The sequence below is a fragment of the Lissotriton vulgaris genome, chromosome 7, assembly GCF_964263255.1.
Source record: "Lissotriton vulgaris chromosome 7, aLisVul1.2, whole genome shotgun sequence".
Taxonomy (NCBI): domain Eukaryota; kingdom Metazoa; phylum Chordata; class Amphibia; order Caudata; family Salamandridae; genus Lissotriton; species Lissotriton vulgaris.
In genome coordinates, this window is record NC_141695.1 from 98,295,751 (window position 1) to 98,321,169 (window position 25,419).

The following is a 25,419-nucleotide window of genomic DNA, read 5'->3' on the forward strand; positions in this document are numbered from 1 at the left end:
TAATGGATAGCTTGCTCTAATGCAACCTCAGGACTGGGAGGTCGTTGAGCACTGAGATGATGCCCCCTCGTCCCATTCTATCCCCAGGGCACTCTACTGCTCTTAGATCACTAAGGATAGACAAAGACCGGTTTTTCCCTAGGCACTGTCACCAACTTACTCTCATTTCTAGTATAACTCACTCCAAAACGATGCAGACTCGCACCTACTAAATTGTAGGCATCATAGATTCACACCTACAAGATGTGCAGTTGTGTGAAAAACCTGTTTCCTACTTATTTAGTTCCCAAAAAATAATTTGGAAATAAGGCATCCAATCCAGAAATCTGTTTGACCTCCTGATAACAGGTTCGAGGTCTGTAAGGTCCAGCCAGCCTTTCATCCATCTGAGGTCGATAAAATGAGTACCAACAAACATCTGTTATTAAGTGGCAAGATGCCTCTAGGGCCAAACGTGCACTTTACAAATACAGATTACAGACTAATTTGGTCTCTTATCAAAGCCAGACCCTTACCCTAACAACAATTCCCACACAAATGTAAACCTTAATCCAATTAGTCAACATTCCTTCATAACATAGCAGTTAATCATAACCCTAATTTATTACACATATTTTGCAATTCATTTTTTTTTTATAATTAAGCCTACTTTGTTTTCCGTGCTAAAATTTTGCTGAAACCCACCCACAGACAAAATCAAAATTGGCAAAGCCAAGAGGTCACACCTTTGAAAGTGGTAGCTGATCTTTTGACTTTGACAGTGCTTGTTGCCGATTCTGATCAACTGCGGCTAACACAAAAAAAAAACAGCATTGGCAGTGCCTATAGGTCTCGCTTTTGGGACCTTATAAGTATTTAGTTATGCAGCACAATATCCTTGGTGCAACAATGTCAACCGTTGCATGGCTAAACACTTATAAGGTCCCAAAGGCGATTACATTTACAAACGTTACTTACCAACTGTGTCCACTGACGGACTCGGAGCAGAGGAGGTCCATGCGGTAAGTCGTGAGGGGGTGACACCATGAGTTACCCGCACCGGGTGACACCAACCCTAGTGACGCCACTGTTAGGAATTAAATAGTTACTGGTGGTGGTTAGTCAATCTACCTGGTCCAGGACACTAAATCAGTTACTAACAGGCAAACCAACTGGTGGGTCGATGTTGTGTGTGCAATGCCCATTGAATGCACTTCCTGCCTGCAATCTTGGGTCCCATCTTTCCCAGTTTTCCCTTAACATGCCCCCTCCCTCTAGAGATGACTGAAAGGGAGTAGCAGGATAAAAATAGGTTACGGGGAGGGACTGTATCATGGTTTGTGACCATGTCAGGTGCCAATGACATATGTGTTCTACCGCCCACCTTTCCCTAAAGGTTATCAGGATACAATCACCCTCAATATGTTTCTTCCTTTGCTCCACCCAGTTGACCCTACGGGCAAACACGATTTCAGTATATACCTGTGGTGGGAGTAGCCTGTTAGTATTTAACCAATGGGTGCATTTATTTTTTAGGTCAACGTACGACTCCTCTTTACCATTATCCAACGCAGGGCCCCAGCTAGTACTACAACATACAGGATTGATGCCGGTGGTAAATCTATACTTAGCAGGCTAGCCTTCATTACACCATGACTCAAAGTACTCCTGTGGGGGGCATAGGTTTTATCTTTTCTCTCGGGTTCAGGCACCAAACCACCCCACCCCACAATCGATATCATTGGCCTCATATTCTCAATAGTTTCTTCCCCCCCGTTAGACACACTCCCAGTACTGGCAATAGTAGTAGGAACCTCAACATTCCTACCACAAGAAGGTAAAGGCAAATCAGACGGGAGTGGAAGAGGTGAGCTAGAAGGTGCTGAAGCAATACACAATACATTTCCTGTTGTTTCAGAAAGGCCAGTGTCCCCCCCCCCCCCCCTTGGGTTAATGTAATTAGTGTGATTAGGTGCAGACAAGGATTCAAAGTGCAAGAGTCCTTCCTCTACTGTGGAGAGTCTTTCCTGGAGGGCTAGGAGCGATTTAGTTATTAAAGTTTCCAATCTAGCCCAAAAATCTGCTCCAATTTTGGACAACTGGGCATCACCCAAGTTTGGAACAGTCACATCCTCCAAAGAAGATGATGCGCAGGTTTACGATGTTGTTAGCACTTCTGGAATTTCCGTTATTCCAGACCTTATAGATTTTTGGGTTTTGGCATTTTTATTTCTCTGGGCACCACCACCCGCTTTCTCTTTGTTGCCAGTTCTAGCGTTTGAGCCGCCACTTGTGTTGAGGAACTACAGACAGACCTTGTTAAAGCTCGAGGGAATACACTACTAGCAGGAAAACCCTAATGAAGGATGGTGTATTTTTGAGATTCCTGCGAGATTGTTTGGTTTCCTGGCATCCTTGATCCAGGCCATTTTCCAAGGATCTCTTCACTATTAGGCCTTACTGACGGTGAAAGCTGTTCATTTCTGCAAAAGGGTGATTCTTACCCAGCTCATGTATGTCTAATGGAGGAACCCAGAACAGATATCCAAAGGTGGTTGAATGACATGAAGGCCTGGAATGGCAGAGCAATTTTGGTTCAGCTCTAGACAGTCATAGAAATGGATGCAAGTATTTTGGGTTGGGGGTCGTGCTGTAGAGAGGTGATAACCAGAAGACTGAGTCGGAAAAGGAAAGGTAACTGCACATGTAAATGTAAATGTATAGGCATTTATATAGCGCACTACTTACCCAGAGGGTCCCAAGGCACTTCGACCGCTGCGAAACCCTTCCTGGCTTCCCTGAGAGATGGTCCCTTAATGGGTATCTCCAGGGTGAGACCAGGCATCCCCGGCAGTCTGGTGGGGCCGTTAGTGAAGATGAGGCAAGCTAATGCCCAGAGTTGCCGAGTGTGATCGCTGATCAGAGTGGGCACCGAGGCGAGAGAATTATCAAGTCCGCTGACCCTAGTCCAGAAACCTGCCACGCCGGGAATCGAACCCTGGTCCCGGGCCGTCCTCTGCTCTCAGGTCTGCCGCCTCTAACCAGTGAGCCACACTACTTCACATAAATTTCCCACAACTTCTTGCAGGATAATTCAGAGTGAAATATCCCTCCAAAGAAAGTGTTGTGTTTTATCCTTCTCTAAATGGACAATGTATCAGCAATCAGATACACAAATTGACTGGGAAGAACAAGATCAAAACTCCTGGGGGAGCTGATTAATGATTTGTGGCATTTCTACCTAGACAACAAGATTTTAGTCATGGCAGAATACCTACTAGGTTAAAGTGAACCGCATAGAAGGCTGGAACTCCAGACACCTTAAATATTTCATTGTGTGGATGCTGGATCCATTACTTTTTCAGATGATCATGGATGAATGAAGTCCCTGCCAGGTGGATGTCATCTTAGCATGTCTCAATTATCAACTGACACAATTTTTCAGTTCACAACCAGATCTGTTGGCCCAAGCAGCCAATGCTTTTGAGCAGGACTAGAGCCATTTCTTAGGGTATGTATCTCCCCCTTAGCAACGGTCACAAGGCTGAGGAGGCAAGCATGGTTTCCAGTTCTTGCAGAATTTTCTATGGATTCGCCAATCCTACTTCCCCAAAGTCAAAATATTTTGATGGATGCTCAGGGCAACCGTCACCAACAATGTCTGGATGGTTCACTCTTGTTGATGGCGTAGAAATGAAATGAAATGAAATGTGTATTTATAAAGCGCGATTGCTGCCCAGGGGCGTCCAAGCGCTAGTGTGAGGGGTAGTTGCTGAACAAAGGGAGTTTGGCCATGAGATTAGTGATGGACATTAAACAGGAAAGTTTTCAGTTGTTTGTGAAAGGAAAGAAGGTTGGGGTTGGACCTGAGTTGGAGGGGAAGGGAGTTCCATAGTTTGGCGGCATTGAGGGAAAACATCCTGCCTCCAGCTCTTGCCCTTTTTATTCTGGGCACTAAGGCCATAAAAGCCTGACTTGATCGGAGATTTCTGGTGGGGTAGTACTGGGTTATTAATTTGCGGCCGATTACTGGTCCTGTATGCCAAAATGCCTGATGGGAAATGCACATCGCCTTGAAGGCAATTCTTTGTCGTACGGGTAGCCAGTGCAACTTGCTCAGCCCAGGTTTGGCTGATTGTCTGCGGGACAGCTGGAGTAATGTGCGGGCTGCGCAGTTCTGCACTATCTGCAGTTTTCGTAATGTGTATTCCGGGGCACTGAGATACAGGGCATTACTAAAGTCCAGCCGGGATTGAATCAGGCCCTGGACAGCTACCTGTTTGCCTCCATAGGTAGGAGGAAGGACTTTCCTCAACATCCTGAGAAGACCAAAACAGGTTGCAGACAATTTCCTAGCCTGAGTGTTAAAGGAGAGAGCTTTGTCCAGCCAGACCCCCAAGCTCTTTATGTTGTCTTTGGGGGCTGGGGGGGTTGCCTAGGCAAGGGGGCCAGAGGGAATTGAAGTGTACCAGAGATGTGGGTCCCAGAAGCATCAGCTCAGTTTTATCCCCATTGAGTTTGAGGGAGGATGTTGTCATCCATCCCTTGACATCCTCCAGGCATTTTATTAGTCCTGATGATGATGATTGACCGCCCTCCTGCGCCAAAGAGACCACTAGCTGAGTGTCATCTGCGTATGAGATGATTTTATTACCAAACGAATAGACAACCTCAGCCAGTGGTCTCATATAGATATTGAATAGCGCAGGGCTTAAAGAGGAGCCCTGCGGAACCCCACAGCTCAGTGGCCTGCTCGTTGAGACAGTGTCTCCATCAATGATCTGGAAAGACCTGGTGCTCAGAAATGATTCGAGCCACTGCAGTGCCCTGTCTGCTATTCCGACGTCCGATAGGCGGCTCAGCAGGGTGACATGGCTGACATTATCGAAGGCAGCGCTCAGGTCAAGGAGGACCACTGCCACTGATCCCCTTGATCTAGGATCTTTCGGGTTTCCTCAGTGACTGCTAACAGAGCGGTTTCTGTTCCATGCTTAGGTCGGAAGCCCATCTGGGTGGCATCTAACAGCTGGTTATTCTCGAGAAAGTCCATTAGATGGGTATTGATGTGTTTCTCGAGAATTTTGCTCACCCAGGGGAGCAAGGAGATCGGGCGATAGCTGCCGAGATCCTCAGGATCGAGATTTGGTTTTTTAAGCAGAGCCCGAACCCTGGCCTTCTTCCAGGCAGACGGAACGGTGCAGGAGGTGACCGAGGCGTTCAGGAGGTTCATTATGGTGGGAAGCACGGCCTGGCTTGCCAGCAACATTATCTCTGGCGGGGCAGGATCGCATGGCGATCCCGATTTTACTTGACGAGCTAGTAGGTCCAAGGACTCAAGGTCTAGCAGAGGGAAATGATTTAATGTCGCCAGAGGTTGAGGGGGGACCACCCCCGGGTTCCCCTGTCCCTGTGCTCTAGGGTCTGTTACTGCAGTCGGGAAGGAGGAGTAAATTTGGTTGACCTTCTGGTGAACAAATTCTGCTAGGTCATTGCAGTGAGCTGAGGTTTTGGCAGGAAGCGTGGCAGAAGTGGAGATTTTGATGAGATTTTTTACTATGTGGAAGATTTCCTTAGGTTTGGACTTCGCTTCCATGATCTTTTCCGAGAAATAGGCTGATTGGGCAGACTTTACATCGCCCTTGTAGGTTTTGATTGCCTCGCTATATTGAGTTTTCACCTCTGGTGAGTAGTCCAAGCGCCACCTTCTTTCTAGTTTCCTACAGAGACGTTTCTTATCACTGAGGGCCTTTGAGAACCAGGGGGCAGTTTTATGTGACCGTTTTGATGTGACTTTACGGAGGGGGAGAGTAGCTTCAAGGGATTTTGTGATCCATTCTTCATATTCTTGGTTAGCTATTCTCGGGTCCTCGTTATGGGGTGGGCAGGTGAGCACCAGATTGTGGAGCAAGGGGTCAATTGGTAGTCTGACCCAGTTTCTGGAGTTCCTGACCAAAGGAGTGGGGGGTGGTGATTTACACATGATCCATATAAAGGGGATGAGGGAGTGGTCTGTACAGGGGAGGCAGATTGGTTGACCGACCACAAGCCCAGTGCAGTTGCTAAAAACTGGGTCCAGGAGCTGACCTTTAATATGTGTGGGTGCTTCGACCCGGTGGTCTAACTGAAGGGCCGCTAGGTCGTCCGCCAGTTCCATGGCGACGTGATCAAGGGTGGTGTCAAAGTGTAGGTTAAGGTCGCCGAACAGTGTGAAATTGGAGGAGGTAGTGACCTGTTCGGCTAGAATGGCTGGGAGAGATTTGTGAAACTATTTGGAAAGGCCCGGAGGGCGGTAAACTATGATGCCAGAGAAACAGTTGTTGGGGGAGAGATCAATACTGAATGCAAGGCTCTCGCATTATAATAAGGGAATTTTGTAAAGCGCCTGGTTACGCTCAGATGGCGTGTCCCCACTCTATGGCTAGTGGAGTCAGCAAAAAGTTTGCCGCAGGGTCTGTTCGGTTTACCGTGTGTAAAGGAGGGTTTTTAGCTTCTTCCTGAAGCCAAGTTCAGATGGCTCAGGGCGAAGGTCCAGTGGTAAGGCATTCCAGCTTTTCGCCGCCAGGTATCTGAAAGATCTACCTCCCATGCGAGCCTTTTTTATCCTGGGGACCTTTAGTAGGCCTCCATAGGAGGAGCGCAAGGCGCGCGTGGGCGCGTATCGGGTGATCAATCTCTGAAGCGGTGCTGGTGCCTTCCCAGACAGGATGCGATGACATGTACAAAGGGCCTTAAACTCGACCCGGCTCCTTACTGGGAGCCAGTGAAGGGTCTGAAGGGCTGCTTTGGAAGCAGATTTCTTGGGGAACTTTAGAATCAGGGGAGCTGCTGCATTCTGCAACACCTGGAGGCGGTTAATCGCTTTATTGGTGGCTCCCAGGTACAGCAGATTGCCATAGTCCAGGTGCAATGTGAAGAGGGCATGCACCAGCGTCCTGCGGGCTGACGTAGGAAGGAGATCTAAAACCTTCCGCAGACTTTTTAGGACGCTGAAGCAGACACCCACCAAACGGCCTATCTGAGGTCCAAAGGACAGGTCCGTGTCAAGCCAGACTCCGAGGTTCCTGGCTGCTTGACAGGGTGTTGGAACCTCACCTAAGCATGAAGGCCACCATGCTGACGACCAGGCAGATGGGCTCCCCCCCACCGCGAGCACCTCGGTCTTGCTGCCATTCAACTTGAGACAGTTGGTGGATATCCAGTCTGCAAGTTCTTGCATGGAGGCTCTGAATCTGGCCACCGCAAGACCGGGCGCGCGCGAAAGGGAGATGACAAACTGCGTGTCGTCTGCATAGGACACCATGCGCAGACCATGGCTTTCAACTATGGGCGCCACTGGGGAGACATATAGATTAAATAGGGTGGGGCTCAGGGACGAGCCCTGGGGCATGCCCTGGCCCAAACCGATTTCCCTAGAATAACATTCTAGGGAACACTCTGGGATAGATTCAGGGGTTGCTCGGCAGCGATACTGCTCTTTAAATATAATTGCCAGGCCTCCTCCTCTCCCTTCAGCCCGATCTAGCCGGGTGATTTGGAAGCCTGGGGGCAGGGCTGTCACTATATCAGGCTCTGAATCTGGAGTCAGCCAAGTTTCTGTCAGAAAAACTGCATCCGACATGCGCTCTTCTAGCATGAGGGCGATTTCCGTCCTGTGTTTGGGTAATGACCTGCAGTTTAACAGTAGCATATTGTATTCCTGTTTTGTGACCCGCAGCTGGCTGTTATTAAATGTGTGTCTGCACATCGGGCAGACCAGTGGCAGTTCGGTGGCCATAGATGCATGTAGACAGCCTTGCATCCCTGTAGTCCTCATACTGTGAAGGTTGTCCTAGCTGTAAACCCTTGTGTGTGAGGAGTAAGATGCAGGGGGTATGGCCCCGGGTCCTGCTCGGTCGCGGAAGGGTGCAGACGGGCTTGCCTTTGGCGCACCTTCGGCGCACCGCCGGCGTGCCCGCTGCGCACGCCCGCTGCGCGCGCCCGCTGCGCGCGCCCGCTGCGCGTCCGGGGAAGGCACATCGTAAAATAGGAAAGGGGAAGGGGCGTGGCCTCAGGCTGTGGGCGTGGCCTGGGCTCAGGGTTTCCGCGGGGATGACGGGGATCCTTCTGCGACCCGCTGCAGTGCCTTGCTCGGCTGCGCAGGGAGAAGTGATCAGGGTGGGAGTGTCAGGGGCTCAAGTGAGGTTTCCAGCAAGTTTTAAAAAGCACAGCACAATACACAATACAATTTTTAAAAAGATCGCGGCTCCCGGCTTTCCGCCTTAGGAGTTCGTCAATTTCACCTACGACGCGCTTGAGCGAGAGCGCCGCTGAAGTAGTGGTGGGGGCGTGGCCTGAGGCTGTGGGCGTGGCCTGGGATCAGGGCTTCCTCGGGGATGACTGGGATCCTTCTGCGACCCGCTGCAGCGCCTTGCTCGGCTGCATGGGGAGAAGTGATCAGGGTGGGAGTGTCAGGGGCTCAAGTGAGGTTTCCAGCAAGTTTCAAAATGCACAGCACAATACACAATACAATTTTTATAAAGATCGCGGCTCCCGGCTTTCCGCCTCAGGAGTTCGTCAATTTCACCTACGACGTGCGTGAGCGAGAGCGTGGTTTAAGTAGTGGTGGGGGCGTGGCCTGAGGCTGTGGGCGTGGCCTGGGCTCAGGGCTTCCTCGGGGATGAAGGTGATCCTTCTGCGACCCGCTGCAGCGCCTTGCTCAGCTGCGCGGGGAGAAGTGATCAGGGTGGGAGTGTCAGGGGCTCAAGTGAGGTTTCCAGCAAGTTTTAAAATGCACAGCACAATACACAATACAATTTTTAAAAAGATTGCGGCTCCCGGCTTTCCGCCTCAGTTGTTCGTCAATTTCACGTAGAAGATTATCGGAGATGATAGAGCATCCCAGGACCTCTGGAATTGCCTGCAGGCCTCATCAAGGACTCTTGGTCGGATTCCACCAATAAGCAAAACAGCTCCTCTTGGCATTAATGTCCCAGTTAGTGTATAAGACAGAATTTGGATCCAGTGGGGGCAGATATAGCTTATTTCTTAAATTTTCTGTCAGAATTGTTTCAACATGGCTTAGCTTATCATACGATCAGCATGTGAAGGTTGTTAATATCAGAAGGTCATGAGCCATTTAATGGGCATCCATTCTACAAGCATCTACTGGTTTGAACACTCATTAGGGGCAACTGATTATTTTTTACCCCAGAACCTAAATAATCTTGCCTGTGGGACATCAATGTGGTTGTCAGTTGGAGTCTGGCAGGACAACTTTATCCAGGAAGGAGTTAAGCTAACCATGCTTTTATGTTTGGTCTCATTTAAGAGAGTGTCAGATATCAGAGTGATGGATGTATCCTCCAAGTGTTTTACCTTAATTTAATCGTGTCCAGCTGCTGCCCCTGCAGGTAAGAGTTGTTGGGCGGTGGGGCTGGCTGGGGGGAATAGCGATAGATGACAACAAGGGAAAATGAATTATTTCTTTAATTATCATTCCTCATCTTTCGAAATCCCCCGCACCGGGCCCAACAGCCCCACCGCTCTTACCTGTACGAGCGGTGGCTGATGGTGTCTCGGAGCACCAAGTCCAACATAAGGATTGTTCACTATCCAGCTTGCCCAGTCAATCAGAAACTGTGTGTTAAGATGCATTAGGGTTTGCAAGGTCATGAGGAGGAACATTGAACTGCTGGTACTTGGCAGCTGTTGGTTGTGATAAAAAAAGCCTTTTAGCCTGACTCTGCCCTGACGATTGCCAGATAGGTTAGTTGGGTGTTATCTTGTGGAGCTCACTCAGTAAGGGGCGATTGTATCTAAAGCCCTCTCAGTGACATGTTTTCTAGAAGACCTTTTGGGGCTGCTGGTTGGTCATTAGACACAATCTTTAAGAAGTTCTGCTTTAAACCAGTGATGGGGGTGCCATCATTTGTCATACGTAAGCGTTAAACAAGCATAATCTGATACTCGGGTGCTTACATAGAATATAGAATTTCCTAGCTCTCATAAAGAAAAGCTTTTAAATTCTTTCAGAACATTGGAATGTTAAGCGCTCCATCGAAGACAATGGAGTGCTTTGGGCTTCTAATATCTGGTAGAAGCCCGGAGCATCAACATTACAATGTTTGCCTTTATTCACAGTCGCTGCTGTGAACAAAGGCCCTAAGAAGCTCGAGGGGATTTCAACCACCTCCGGCTCGTGAAGCCTTTTCTTTTACTATTAAGAACATTCTGCCTTCTAGGGCTGCTATGTTCCAATAGCCTTATAGCTCTCTATAGAGGGCTATATCAGCCATTTAAGGCCTGTCCTAATAATATTAATAATAATAATAATAATAATATGAGCATTCCTAAAGCTCCTGGTTACACCAGCTACTGTGATGAGAGGCTGACTGCTGAAGAACCTGAACCGCAAAAGAACCCAGACAACTAAAATGACCCTACAAGCGCTGAAAGAGATGAGTTTTCAGGTATTTCCTAAACTTAACCTCGGAAACCTCTAGCCTAAGGTTCAGAGGAAGTTTGTTCCAGTTCTGAGGAGCCAGGCGACTAAATGACCAGCCCCCATCCTAGCCTTCTGAACCTTGGGAACAAGTAGCAGGCCCGTCCCATGGGATCTAAGTAGTCTAGTGGGAGCATGGTGGGTGATCAGGTTAGCCAAGTATGCGGGACCCAAATCCTGGGAAATGCGATGGCAGACGCAGAGTGCCTTAAACAGCACCCGTTCCCTAATGGGTAGCCAGTGAAGGGTCGCCAGAGCCTTCCTTGAGAGGGCCCGCCTCGGTTGCATGAGGACCAGCCGCGCGGCTGTAGACATTGAAGTCTATTCAAGCACTCAGCCATAGCGTCCAGGTACAGTATATTGCCGTAATCGAGGCGAGACGTCACAAGGGCGTGTACCATAGTCTTCCTAGCAGGACGTCACTAAGGTTCTGAGTGCTTTTATAGAGGACAGCGGCTGTTTAGTCCCCTGCCAGGCGGGCTTTCGCCCATCGCACTCTACGGAAAAGGTAGTTCTTTCCATTATGGACAAGCTCAGAGAGGGGCTGGATGTCAACGCACCCCAGTCACTGGTCCTCCTTGATCTGCCCGCCGCCTTCGACGCGGTTGATCATTCCATCCTTCTTTCCCGTGTCGAGGCGGCTGGCATCGGGGGACATGCTCTGGCTTCGCTCACCTCCTTTCTGAGTGGCCGTACACAGGCCGTACATCTGGCCGACTTTTCTGCACCCCCTCGCAAGGTTCAATGTGGCGTTCCCCAAGGCTCTTCCCTTTCCCCCTTCTTTTTAATATATACATCTTCCCTCTCATATTTGGTTTACAGCGTATGGAGGTCACGGTCTTCAATTATGCCGACGACCTCCAGCTCATCTTTAACCTTTCTTCTTCCCCTGAGTCCATTCCCAATTTCCAATCGGTTATGATTTTCATCAGGGACTGGATGAACTGCAACCACCTTAAGGGGCCGATTATGATCTCGGACGGACTTGCGTCCGTCCGCGATCACTGAGGAGGAGGGGACGTCCGCATGGGCTGCGGAGTCCCCTCCTGTGCGATGAGGATGTGACCACCACCCTGGCGGTCACATCCTCTATTTTTAACATTGCGGCGGGTGCGGCTTTAAGCTGCACCCGCGGCAATGTTAAAAATGCAGTCATTGCATTTGCATGCAGAAAGAGGCAGGCACCTCGCGGTGCCTGCCGCTTTCTGCATACAAATCCAGGGGGGTACCATAGGTACCCCCCATGTGCACCCCCACCCCCCCTTCACCTAGGGGGCCCGCAACAGGCCCCCGCAGTGAAGTTACACATGCTTTTCCACGGCGGAAAAGCCGCCGCGGAAAAGCATATTTTACATCCCATCCTAATCTGCCTGACGGTGTCTGAGAGACACCGTCACCAGATTAGAGCTTTTCCACAGCGGTTGTAAGCCAACCACGGCGGAAAAGCTGCGGACGGAAACCAGGACCCACCAGCCATCCTAATGAGGCGGTGGGTCTTTGGTCAGTCCGCTGCGGTTTTTCCGCATCCTCTGGGCCGGCGGTGGCTTCCGCCGGCCCCGAGGATGCGGAAAAACCGCAATCCTAATGAGCCCCTAAATTAAATCCAGATAAAAATAAACTACTACTCATAGGTGGCAACACCAGTCCCTGGACTCCTTTGTTTTGGCCTTCTTTCTTGGGTGCCCCTCCATCACCTTCCTCCTCAGTCAAGACACTAGGGATCACTCTCAACAATCACCTCACTCTCCACTCCCAAATCAGTTCAGTGGTGTCATCTTGCTTTTTAGTTCTTCACACTATTCGTAAGATATCTCGGTTCTTGTCCTTCTCTGCTCTCAAACTGATCATACTGGCTATGGTCTTGTCACGCCTCGACTACGGCAACATCTTGTACAATGGGGTCCCTGCCTTTGACCTTCGACGCCTTCAAATGGTCCAAAACCAGGTGGCTCGTCTCATCTTTGGTCTCCTGAAATCCCATCATGTCACTCCCTTACTCAAATCCCTGCACTGGCTCCCTATCTGGGAGCGCGCCCTATTCAAGATGGGCTGCACGACCTTCCAGGCACGCGCTGGAACTGCTCCAGCCTTCATCAATTCGGCAATCAAACTCTATGCTCCCAGTAGGGAGCTGCTCTCCTCTACCCAGTTCCTCCTGACCATACCCCGCTTCAGGAAGAAAAAATCTGGGGGCGTAAAGTTTTCCGTCCTTGCACCCACCTTCTGAAACACCCTTCCCTGCACAATCAGATCCACGTTCTCCTACCCTGAATTCCGCAAAGCCTTGAAGACCTTACTTTTCTCACAAGCCTTTCCGTCCTAAGTACCCACCCGCCGCCCTCCTGGGTTTGCATCCATAGCACCAAGGAACTGCCTGGTAAACGTGCGCTCTAAATATTTTAACTTCAACTTCAACGGGCAGCAAATCCAGAGTTTTACGAAGGCCCTTAAGGACCCTGAAACAGGTCCCCACCACCCGCCTAATTTGGTATTCAAAGGGGAGCTTGGAATCCAGCCTTCGGCTTGGGCCTTGAACGCTGGAGCGGGTCTTTTATGGCCGGTACAGAACGCTACTGTGGGCTATAAGATTATACTAAAGGCGTGGAGGCAATTATGATGCCGCCTGGATATGAATATGATGAAAGCTCTCCCAAGAACTGGAATGTGATTCATCACAGGGTACAAGCATGCTATTTACATCAGATTATTCTGAATAATGATAATTGCCTTATAAATGGAAAATGATGATATCAATGGCCTTTCTTTCGTAATTACAGTATATTTGTTGATTGAAAAAAAAATTGATATGAGGTATTTTTAAGTGTATTTAGAATTAGAACTTCAACGTAGTTTCTTCATTATAGGTGCCAAACAGAAACATGATTATCAGTAGTAGGAGCATTTCAATTGAAATTTTCTCATGAAGAGAGATAAACGACTTTTGCTTGTGGATGTTCTTATGGGAAGGTTGACATCATTGATAGGTGGAATCTTGCTTCTTTTACTAGGACTCATGGGAGCTGTAGTCCTATGTTATATTGTCTTCCAAATCAATTCGGACTGCTGAGCAAAATAAATTTGGAATGCTAAGCATAATCCTCGCCTCCATGTCCTTAAAAGAATTGAAATGTATCGTACTTGCAGCTTACAACAATGATATTTCTTGGACAATGGGAAGGGGCATGTACTCTATTCAGATATGCTGTGATTGGCATTAAAGGGAGCAAAGCCCTTTAAGCAGTTCTGTTTTACTTATATACATTTTTGTTTTAATTTAGCTTTGTCTTTTTTGCTTGATTATAGACGTACAATGCACTCAGCAAACCACTGATTTAGATATTAAGAAACCACGTTGCTTTAGGACCATCACATTAAATTGATGGCTAGCTGTAAGAAATCGGGTTAGAAATTGGGTTACTGGGGGGGGGGGGGGGGGGGGGGTTGGGGAAGGGTGAGATCCTACCCGAGCACCAACCACAGGTCTTATCTGGGTGAGGCACAGAGAACCCAGTGTTCAACCCTTTGGTAGGTTGGCACAGAGCAGTCAGGCTTAACTTAGAGACAATGTGTAAAGTATTTATGCAGCACTTCAATCAGTAATAAAGTGGAAACACAAGAAAAATCCCACACCAATTCATGAAAATAGAGCAAAATTAAATGAATAAAACAAGACCAAAATTACCAAAATATTCCAATCAGTAGAACCAGAGGCTGTTTCTACTGATTGCTAGGCTAGATGTGTCACTTCTTAAATATGGTGCAACATGGTGCATTTTTTACGCCACTGGTGCGTCACAGAAAGTGACGCACCGGAGGCGCAAAAGTGACACAGGGGCTTATAAATAAGCCCCCTGGTTTGGTAATCTACCGCTGGTGTGAGTAGTGTATCCTTACCCTCTGTAGGCATATGCTTCCACAAGCCAAATCTCCAGTGCTCCTGTGGGATCTTGTGCACCCTCAGGACCACCTCATATGCAGTAACCTATCACCCCCACACCACATAGTTGGGCACCAGCTCTTTGGGTCTTGACAGCTAATGACAGTACAGGTGCAACACTCGGGATTACTACCAGCAACTGTCAACCAGCCATAAAATTACGAGATGCGTCGTAGCGAATACGTCATCACGTCACACTTAATCTACTGCAGTATCTTGTAGCTTTCGGTTCTGAAAAGTATTATTCTGCCTCAAACACAGGCAGGGAACGCAGCAGTTCAGCTTTTGTTTCGCGGCAGGTAATTGGAGCATCTGATGATGAGGAAGAAAACACACCAGCCATGCACCACTGAAGTCACTTCAATCTATAATCGAAACTACACAAACAACACAACAGGAAAATTGCTTTTAAAAAACCTGATTGATGATCAATATGGTTCAACCAGGGATAAACAGGAGCCATGAACCAGGGAATGGAGGTTCAGGGCATGTACGTCAAGATCATATTTCAGTTCAAATGTTCTGGTTTTCAAAAGGAGATTAAAAGTCTCACGTTTTTAGAGGTGTGTTTTTGTGCAAATTTCTCATCGTTATAAAATATGTACAGACTAAATTGGTCTACATCAGATTGCACTTTGCATGCATTTTAGCACTGCTTCTTTTATTGTGTGCGATTGTGAGGGCGGTGGTTTATTGTGTAAAGTGCTCCGATTCGACATGGAGATGCCCCCCCTGTGTACAAATAAATGAAACTTAACCTTGGTTTTATGGTTTTCAGACCTCTCGCCTATCAATTATATCACTGCAGTCAGTCATTGTAGTGAGTGGATTCACTGAGGAAGTGCAATCATTTCGATGAATCTACGTCAGTAGCGTCATTCGTCCGGTCACACAAGCCGTGCACACTTCCTCTTCAGGAGGTGCTAAAGCCGCTCCTTTCTGCGACTCTAGAAGGAGTTGAGCCTTTACTTGCTGCATCGCAGTCCCCTGTCTCCGAGCTCGTCCTTCAGCGCTTGACATGGCCGGGGATGTTGTTTACGCAGATATCAAGATTCCTGGGAGAGCTGCGCGCACCAATGAGCGAAGGATATCAAATGGGCGCTGTGAGTAGTGATTTATTTGTCATTTTCATTACGATCTGGGCACCGCTGCAAAGAACCATTATGGGGCAGATTTACAAGACCCTTGTGCCGCTTATGCGTTCTTTTTCCCATGTTAAAAATGACGCAAGGGTGGCGCAGGGGCTTGTAAATCTGCCCCAAAGTGTCTAACACCCAGTGAGGGTTTACCTTCTAACTGCAAATTACAACAGGAAAGTACTGCTAAGCCTCCTGCCAAAATGTGTAAACCGTATTACCTAGAGATGTAGGTGCATTCGTATGATGGATGCTGTGGCGAGACAGTCGGGGCATCTGATATGGGGTGATTTGCTGTTACTGATGTTTTCACGAGTGGGGGGCTGGACACTTGCTGCAGAATGCGACAACAACCTCTAAGCAAACAGAACTTTTTAGTAAATACAAATATTCATGAAGCTGCGTTTCCACCACCAGTGCATGCTCCTCCGAGGCCAAAGGGCCACACTTTAGTTGTTATGCTGATCACTATCACACCCAAACCCCCTTCGTCCTCTGCTCGCTGCTTCTGCTTGCTCACCAGTGACAGGCACCCTCCAGGATCCTACCATGTTTCCTGCTATAAAAAACACAGATGTTTTTACAATTGTTATTTTACATGAGAGTTTTTCCTTAAATGCCTTGGAATGAGTCTGCAGGTGGATATGAGAGAGCCTGGTCACTTCAGACTATCTAGTGATAGAGAGTTTGAATTCCATCTTAATAGGAGCTCTAGTGAATGAGGGCACTGAGTCTCCTGTGAATATCCCAGCTTATTTACTGAGTAATACAATATTTTATATACATAAATTACATTTATTGTTCTTTCAAGTTACTCATTTCATTCGGTTTGTACTGATACCCAATACAATGACACTCCTCAGAAGGATGCAAAGCACAGTTGCCCTCGCTGGGATTCACAACCAGCAGGCTATAGCAGTTGTCAGAAGTGAGCGTCTAACTCACTGAGACAAATGCAAAGAAAAACAATTCACATAGTCTGGGAAGAAACTGCATTGCTGTTCATGCGGTTGTGTGTTTTGATCTTGCTTCATACATAACAATTGCCCAAGAGCGGCCTCTGCAGGTAATAGCAGTAAGGTGGGGTGGCGGTGGGGGACTTGACAGTGATGAAGAGGGAGAATGAAGTATTTTATTTTTCCCCAGAGTATTATATAGCTGGAACTTGACCCGAAGGCATCAGAGTGCTTTAAATAGAACCAGTTGCCTTACACAAGGATACAGTCATTTTTGTTATGCATGGGGAGATTAATCAATCAATCAATCAAGGCATTTATAGAGCGCGCTACTTATCCCGGGGGTCTCAAGGCGCTTGGGGGAGGGGGTGGGGTGCCGCTACTGCTCGAACAGCCAGGTCTTGAGCTTCTTCCTGAAGGAGAGGTGGTCTTGGGTCAGGCGGAGGTCGGTAGGGAGGGTGTTCCAGGTCTTGGCGGCCAGGTAGGAGAAGGACCTTCCTCCTGTTGTCGCTCTTCGGATGCGGGGGACGGCGGCGAAGGCGTGGTTGGTCGATCGGAGGTGGCGTTTGGGAGCGTAGAAGTTGAGGCGGTTGTTGAGGTAGCTCGGGCCTTGGTCGTGTAGGGCTTTGTGTGCATGGGTGAGGAGACGGAAGGTGATTCTCTTGTTGACGGGGAGCCAGTGAAGGGCTCTCAGGTGTCCGGAGATGTGGCTGCGTCGGGGGATGTCGAGGATGAGTCTGGCTGAGGCGTTCTGGATCCGCTGGAGTCTCTTCTGGAGCTTGGCGGTGGTTCCGGCGTAGAGGGCTTTGCCGTAGTCTAGTCGGCTGGTGACGAGGGCCTGGGTGACCGTCTTCCTGGTCTCGGTGGGGATCGACCGGAAGATCTTCCATAGCATGCGCAGGATGTTGAAACAGGACGCGGAGATGGCGTTGACTTGTCTGGTCATGGAGAGGGAGGAGTCCAGGATGAAGCCCAGGTTGCCTGCGTGGTCTGTCGGTTTGGGTGCGGTGCCCAGGGCGGGGGCCACCAGGAGTCGTCCCAGGCGGAGGGCGAGGAGCCAAGGATGAGGACTTCCGTCTTGTCTGAGTTCAGTTTCAGGCGGCTGGTCGTCATCCACTCGGCTACGTCTTTCATCCCTTCGTGGAGGTTGGTTCTGGCGGCGGCGGGGTCGTTGGTCAGGGAGAGGATCAGCTGGGTGTCGTCGGTGTAGGAGATGATGTTGAGGATGTGCTGGCGTGCGATGGCCGCAAGGGGGCTCATGTAGACGTTGAAGAGGGTGGGGCTGAGCGAGGAGCCCTGAGGAACACCGCAGATGACTTCCGTGGCTGCAGATCTGAACGGTGGTAGGCGGACTCTCTGTGTCCTTCCAGCGAGGAAGGAGATGATCCACTCCAGTGCCTTCTCCTGGTTTCGGATGTTGCTGAGGCGCTGCACTAGGGTGCGGTGGCAAACAGTGTCGAACGCCGCGGAGAGGTCTAGGAGGATGAGGGCCGCTGTTTCACCGTTGTCCAGCAGGGCTCGGATGTCATCGGTGGCAGCGATGAGGGCGGTCTCAGCGGACCCCTCACAGTCTGGCTCGGAAGCCAGACTGTGAGGGGTCGAGGGATCCATTCGTCTCGAGAAAGGCGGCCAGCTGCTTGTTGACGGTCTCCTCGATGACTTTGGCTGGGAACGGGAGGAGCGAGTTGGGGCGGTAATTCTTGAGCTCGGTGGGGTCCGCTGTTGGTTTCTTTAGTAGAGCGCTGAATTCGGCGTGCTTCCAGCTCTCAGGGAAGGTGGCGGTGTCGAAGGAGGTGTTGATGATGTCCCGCAGGTGGGGTGCGATGACAGGGTCGGCCTTGTTGAAGACGTGGTGGGGGCAGGGGTCGGTCGGAGATCCGGAGTGGATAGAGTTCATCGTGCAGATGGTGTCTTCTGTGTTGATCTGGGTCCAGGCGCTGAGGGTGATGGTGGGGGGCGTTGGTGCGGTCGATGGGAGCGTTGTTTGTGGGCTGAAGCTGTTGTGTATGTCAGCGATCTTGTTGTGGAAGTAGGAGGCGAGGGAGTTGCAGAGGTCTTGCGACGGGGTGATGTTGTTGTTTCTGGCGTTGGGGTTGGAGAGCTCTTTCACGAAGTTCCTTGCAGTTGTGTGCGTTGTTGTCCAGCCGGTCCTTGAATGCTGTTTTCTTGGTGGCTTGGATCAGTTGATGGTGCTTCCGGGTGGCGAGCTTGAGGGTGGTCATGTTGTCCGGTGTTGGCTCCCTTCTCCAGGCTTTCTCGAGGGCTCAGCAGTTCTTCTTGGAGCTCTTGAGTTCGTCGGTGAACCATGGGGCCTTCTTGCTGCCGGGTCTGCTAGGCGGCGTCCTCAGTGGGGCGAGGTCATCTGCGCAGTTGCTGATCCACTTCGTGAGGTTGTCGGCGGCCTGGCTGGGGTTTGCTGAGCTGGCGGGAGGGTGCTGGCTCAGGGAAGCAGCAAGCTGGTCTGCTGTGATCTTGTTCCAGTTTCTTCGAGCAACCTGTTGCTGGTGGTGGTGGATCGTGGATCTTCTGAAGGTGAAGTGCACGCAGCTGTGGTCCGTCCAGTGGAGTCCGGTGGCGTGGCTGAAGATGATGTCCTTGCTGGATGAGAACCTATGTGGGTAAACAATCCTAGGACGTCATCAGAGAAAATAACCAATTATTCCAAAACCAGTAGTGTGAAGAAATAACGAAAAAATTAGACTGTATACAAACATATATTTAATAAGTATGAATAAAAATCATAAAGATAAACAGGCTATATGATAAGGTAAAAGTATACTTCATTAAAAGCAGACACAGTATTACAAATCAGTATATATCCTATAAAATAAACATATTGTAAAACAAAATACATTCACATAAATTAATGACATAAAAAGAATAAGAATTATAATCATAAAAGAACTCGACGCGCGTTTCGGCAGAAAACCGCCTTCTTCAGGAGTCTCTGCTGATAATCTGGAAAAACATATACAAAAAGGAGAGAATATACATCAAGTCATGGTTTTATTTTTATAACTCACATCATTCTTTAACAATATCTAAGCACATTAAAAACAGGAAGATCATATAGGCTACAAGTTCATATTATATCTAACAAGTTCATCACTCTTCACAAACTACCAATTAAAGGCATTAGAATTTGGTCATTTCTTGTCTTATGATTGACAGATACTTTCAACTGTATTGTGCAGGACTTAATCATACAAAGAACATTATTCTATGTATAGGCTATGTTGCCCTTAATATTGAGTTATGTACATATAACCTTCATAGAAGGAGGATGGAAACAGAAAGGTTTCTATTCATCTAGGACAACAAATCTACTATAATCTAGATAAACACTTACACTGATATATCTCATAAAAGCTGTTGATATCTTCGTACATGTGAGTAGTCAGAGGCACTTGATAGAGGCTAATACCTGATCAACAAATGATGTAAAAGATGAAATAAATAACGATCGTTAGAGAATTTAAAGGGGTTTACAAATCAATAAGTCATTATGAACATAAGGCTTCATCTAGATGGAAAGTCTAACGCATTCCTTACATCTGGAGGGGGTTAAAGGAGCATACTTACAATGGCCTATCTATTGTGGAATACTAACTTTATAGAGGCGATACATTCACGCTCTCACAGGGCAGAGAGTGCCAGTTGACACTCTGACAGACTATACGGTTACGTAGTAAGGTTCCAATGTTGTCTTCGTATCTGGGCTATTAGGGTGTATACTAACGTCTAACTATCAAGTAATTAAACAATGTATATAAACACCACATGATGTTATTACCAATACCTTGAATAGCACTGACATCGACTTAAATTCAAACACGTTGATCATGCACAGCACCAAGGAGGATAAAGCCAAGGATGCGGGAGGATCAAAAGGTCAGCATAGTCAAAGATACTATATTGGTGAAAAACGGGACATCTATAAAGTTAGTATTCCACAATAGATAGGCCGGGAATCGGCCGGTGTTGAGTGCGTTGAGGGTGGCGGCATCGTAGGTCCGGCGGGTGGGCTGGGGTCTCCGGGGACTAGGGGTCCTGGTTTATGGGCGCGGTCCAGGCGCGGACGGGCGCAGACGGGCTTACCTTTGGCGCGCCTTCGGCGCACAAACGGCGCGCCCGCTGCGCGTTACCGCTGCGCGTGCGCACGGTCGCCATTTATGGCGAAGTGCAGGGAGGGAGGGGCAGCTGGGAGGCGGGAGCGGGGAGGAAGGGGGCGTGGCTACACTCCCCAGCGGCGGGAGTCGGCAGCGGGGCGCGGGTGCAGGGGTTGGCAGCACAATGGGGGGAAACCAGGGGCAGCACGGGGACAAAATAAACAAAAGTAACAGGGCACAGTAGAAAACAATACAGCAGGAACAATTCAGACAGAGGAACAGAACGCGGAGAAAACAGCAGGCGGGGGGCGTGGCCTGAGGGCGGACCCGAAGGTGGAAAGGCTCTACGAGGCAGGCAGAGTCGGTAGGCGGGGGCACCCGCAGCAGCTGGTGGCCGTGTGGCGCGGGGGTGTCCTACAAGTACGTCACACTCACCTGTGCCGCACGGTCGCCATAGTGCAGGGAGGGAGGGGCAGCTGGGAGGTGGGAGCGGGGAGGAAGGGGGCGTGGCTACACTCCCCAGTGGCGGGAGTCGGCAGCGGGGGGCGGGTGCAGGGGTTGGCAGCACAATGGGGGGAAACCAGGGGCAGCACGGGGACAAAATAAACAAAAGTAACAGGGCACAGTAGAAAACAGTACAGCAGGAACAATTCAGACAGAGGAACAGAACGCGGAGAAAACAGCAGGCGGGGGGCGTGGCCTGAGGGCGGACCCGAGGGCGGGAAGGCTCTACGAGGCAGGCAGAGTCGGTAGGCGGGGGCACACGCAGCAGCTGGTGGCCGTGCGGCGCGGGGGTGTCCTACAAGCTTAAGTGATTTGCCCAGAATCACAGGATGTTGAGCTCCCCTGCTGAGATTCAAGTCCGGTTCCCCAGATTTGAGATCGGCCGCACTAGCCGCTAGACCACATCCTCTTCCCTCTCTCTCTCCATTATTAATTTAATTGTCCCTCATCATCATCCATTGAGTCCCCCTCACCCCATCACACCGCTCTTACTTCAATGGGCCACTCCTGCAATTGCCCTGCTATTTAAACGCCACTCGTGGAACTCTGTACACACATTCCAAGCAGCCCAACCAAAAATTCCGTTTTAGGTCTCGCCTACGCAGCTCGCATGCGCTACTTAGGAGTGACCTAATGCCATAGGTCCCCTTTTTGAGCCACTACAGTGCACTCGCGTGCACGTGTGGCTATTCCCTTGCAGGCTCGATCGCTGACACCATATGTTTGTAATTAAGTTGCAAACATATGGTGTCAGCGCTCGTTCCCGTAAGGAAAGCAGGCGCAGGCCCCCTCCTGTCTCCCTCCCCCTGCTGCCAGCGCGAGCGCAGCATGTTTGTTTTTCATGTCAGTCCCCCCGGGGCACAAGCAGGCATCCTATCTGTCTTTTTGCTGCGATCAGCTGTAATGACAGAAGTGGATGCCTGCTTGTGCCCCGGGGGCACTGACATAAAAAACAATCGCACCGCGCCTGATTTGGCAACATAGACTACCGTCTGGATTTATTTTTTATTTTTCCCAATGCATCCTTTTACTTTCTTGTACTTTTGCAGAGTAGTGAGGTCCAGACCCCGGGGGTAGTTAGAGCAGCTCATGCGATGGTGGCTAGGTCCGCTGCGAGGCTGTCTTCAATTGCAAAGCTGCCGCTCCTTTTCCACACCCCTGCTGGGAGGGGCAGCTTTAGGCTTCATTGCTTCTGGTAAGTGCCGTCTAGGACAGCTGGTAGAGTCGAGGGCAGTACGTAATTTCCAGCAGGCATAGAGCCGCTCCTGCTGTCTAGCCGCAACCTCACACTTAGCTGCACAGATGCCTGATTGTTCCTTAAGTAATCTCTGCAGGACATCTAGTAAGGCTGACAGAATCTTTTCTTTTCCAGTCACTACTGTTCCTATTGTGAAGTGCTCTGACACCTTCGCGTAAATTCTACGCTATATAAAAACACATAAGATAAAAAATAAAATACATCATGTGTAGAGTAGCAGCACTCTCTTCTCAAGGTACAAATAGACACTTGGCGCACATCCTGTTGTCCTTTGGATACTAGAGAGGAGCCATACACATTATGGAATTCAGGGGCCTTTCGCTACTTCGAGGGGAGATAAACAAGCACTGCAGCTGCTTTATTTAAAAAAAGGCAATAATAACTATACCTAAATACAGCATATGGAAAAAAGTTGAATAACAGACAATTTATCCATGCTGTTTAAATTCAGTTAAAGCTGTTATGACTGACCCACATCCATCGGCTCCAACAATACACTGGCATTGGAACTCCCCAGGCTGGCTGTGTCTTCAAGTAAACACTGAAGGCGGACCGCTGCAGAAAAGGGAACAAAATAACGTGAGGGGATGATGGAATCAGTCAGCGCTTCAGTGTACATCGCCCTTTGACACCAAATTCCTTCTGCACCGGTCTGGTCTTTGCTGCAGCCCCTTTCCTAATATATCCCCGTGCGGTGAGAAGATAAGTCCGGACCTTTGACGTGGGCTGCCATTCAGACCCTGAATTTATGACTGTGCTCATTATGAGGAGCACACAGCCAGATACTTTGATCATTGCTTTTAAGACAGGCAAACCATTTTTACTTTCTGGAAATTGGAGTGCATGGGCCCTATAAGAGAAGATCCCACTGCTAGTTATACACAAAACCAAGGCCGGTTCACCCCTCAAAACATTACAGTTGAAGCCACATGGAAACGATGTTCCACATACATAAACCAGACTCTGAAGTTGGCACCACAGTTTGTTTTCCCCCACACCTTTGTTGACACTTGATCTGGAGCCGTTGAGGTGTTCTTGATTTTCTTTAAATGTTTGTTGAGTTGTTTTTCCTCTATTGGGACAATATCTCCTGCAACCTTTTCGGGCTTTAAGTCCTACTGCAAGTGCTGTTGACTCGCATAGGTTGCAGATCTGCACAACACAGTGTTTGTGGTGATGGTCATTCCTGACTCTCCTTGTAGCTTGTGCTATGTACCTGAAAGCAATTTTTTTGACAGACGCCAAACTGGCGGTGAATTATAAATGACTAATATTGTTCCCATTCCAGCAAGAGGGCTCATTCTAGCTCTTGGAGTCGTTTTCCATTCAGGTAATATTAGAAGCAGAAGAAGCAACACCATAGATCATCTCATAGTAAGAAGAGGTGGGGAGTAAGGAACTAATATTCTCTTCCTATGAAACTTTCTAGTCCCGGAGCCCTTGCAAACAAGCATTGGCATAGTCAATAGGTCTCACCTTTGGGACCATATAAGTGTTTAGCCATGCAACACTTGATGTTGTTGCACCAAGGATATTGTGCTGGATAACTAAACACTTATAAGGTCCCAAAGGCGAGACCTATTGGCTATGCCAATGCTTGTTGAAAATTACTCGTGCTTGGCAAATGTAGGGATGTCCTCCTGCGGAACTGAAGGAATTTCACGACTCTGCATTACTCTTATAAAAGCAGAGTTCTGGACAAATTCTGCCAATTACTGCACAGCTGAATTTTTTCCTGCAGGGCTCCAGAAATATGACGCAAACGACATTTAGCATCACTTAGCATCATTTTCTAACGCGGGTGGTCGCAGTCAGAGGGCTGGTGCTCGAGTAGAATTTCTACTGTTATTCATAATTTTCATTAGAGCCATATTCCACCTACATGTTTCCCAAATTCTTGACTCCATACTCCAATTCTCCACTTTGTTGAAGGACTGTTTCATGAAGTCTTCGGTTCTTTGCATTCAAAATGTTAGGCATATGCCTTTTCTAATTTTCATAATGCTTGCTATAATGCAAAATCATCAGCTATGCCTCCATCAAATAGTTTTAGTGTGGAATATATTATTAATCTTTTCTCAAACCTGTTACCGAAAAGGCTGAATTAATATACTCTCAAAGATCATACATGTAAAAGGACTGAGAGAAAATGAGTATGACCAACAAGAAGTAGACAATAGAGTATTACATTTTTTATGGAAATTGTACAAAAATATTCGATTAGAAAATATAAAGTTTGAGTAACACTGACAGCTGATGAGGTAGACATAATCTTTGTCCGTATGTTACTCCAAATTAAAAGCGAAGAAGATTTTTTAAGGCCTATCCTCATTCCATCTTTATTTATCACTAAATATTAACAACATTAGCAAAATTCATAAACTAATATATTTTTGAAGATTTATGTGGCGAATTAAAATTACATAGGTTAATGACACCCTAAATTAGAAGTTTCTAATAGTTATGGTAAGTTACACTTGTTCTGATGCTGAGGAAAAAGATGCCACTCATGAATAGCATATACTTGACACAACCCAAAACAAAACCTCTTTCTATTCAACGTTTCCAAAAAACAGTTCTGAATGTAGTAAAAATGTGAAGCATCAACTATATGTTTTCACTCCAAGGTTTCAATATCAATAAAGGGTTAATACAATAGACAGCTATTTTTCAAAATAGGCAAAGATGAAAGAAATACGTTTTTGTGAAATACAAATAATATTGAAGAACGAAAATGAGGCAATGAAGGATCTCTTTAACTCCACCTAAATTTGAGAATCATAAAAGAGGAATCCTGTAACCAAAATCAGAACTGTTTGAGGCAAAAAGCTTTGTGATAACAAGACAAAATTAAGGAATTTAAAGCCTACTCTTTCCATGGGTAATTTAATCCATTAAGAAGTATTCTGGTTTATTTTTAGTTTGTTCATAATAACAGATCTGTTTTCATAAAGAGGGATTCTGGTACATTAACAGGAAGCATTGAAAGAAAGCATAGAATTATTGATGAAATTGTTAATTTAATAGAATCTAGTCTTCCCCACCCTGAAACATATAATG

The 25,419-nt window shown here is 48.0% G+C and overlaps 1 protein-coding gene across 1 annotated transcript in view; it reads left to right on the plus strand.

Annotated features, from left to right (window-relative positions):
* Positions 1-7,595: 7,595 nt before the first annotated feature.
* The window catches only part of LOC147700905 (killer cell lectin-like receptor subfamily B member 1B allele A), a 426,874-nt gene continuing 409,050 nt past the window's right edge, over positions 7,596-25,419 (plus strand). The window contains exon 1 of the mRNA XM_086929268.1: positions 7,596-7,638. Within this exon, the coding sequence (XP_086785394.1) occupies positions 7,596-7,638 (43 nt within the window). The remainder of the gene's footprint in view (positions 7,639-25,419) is intronic.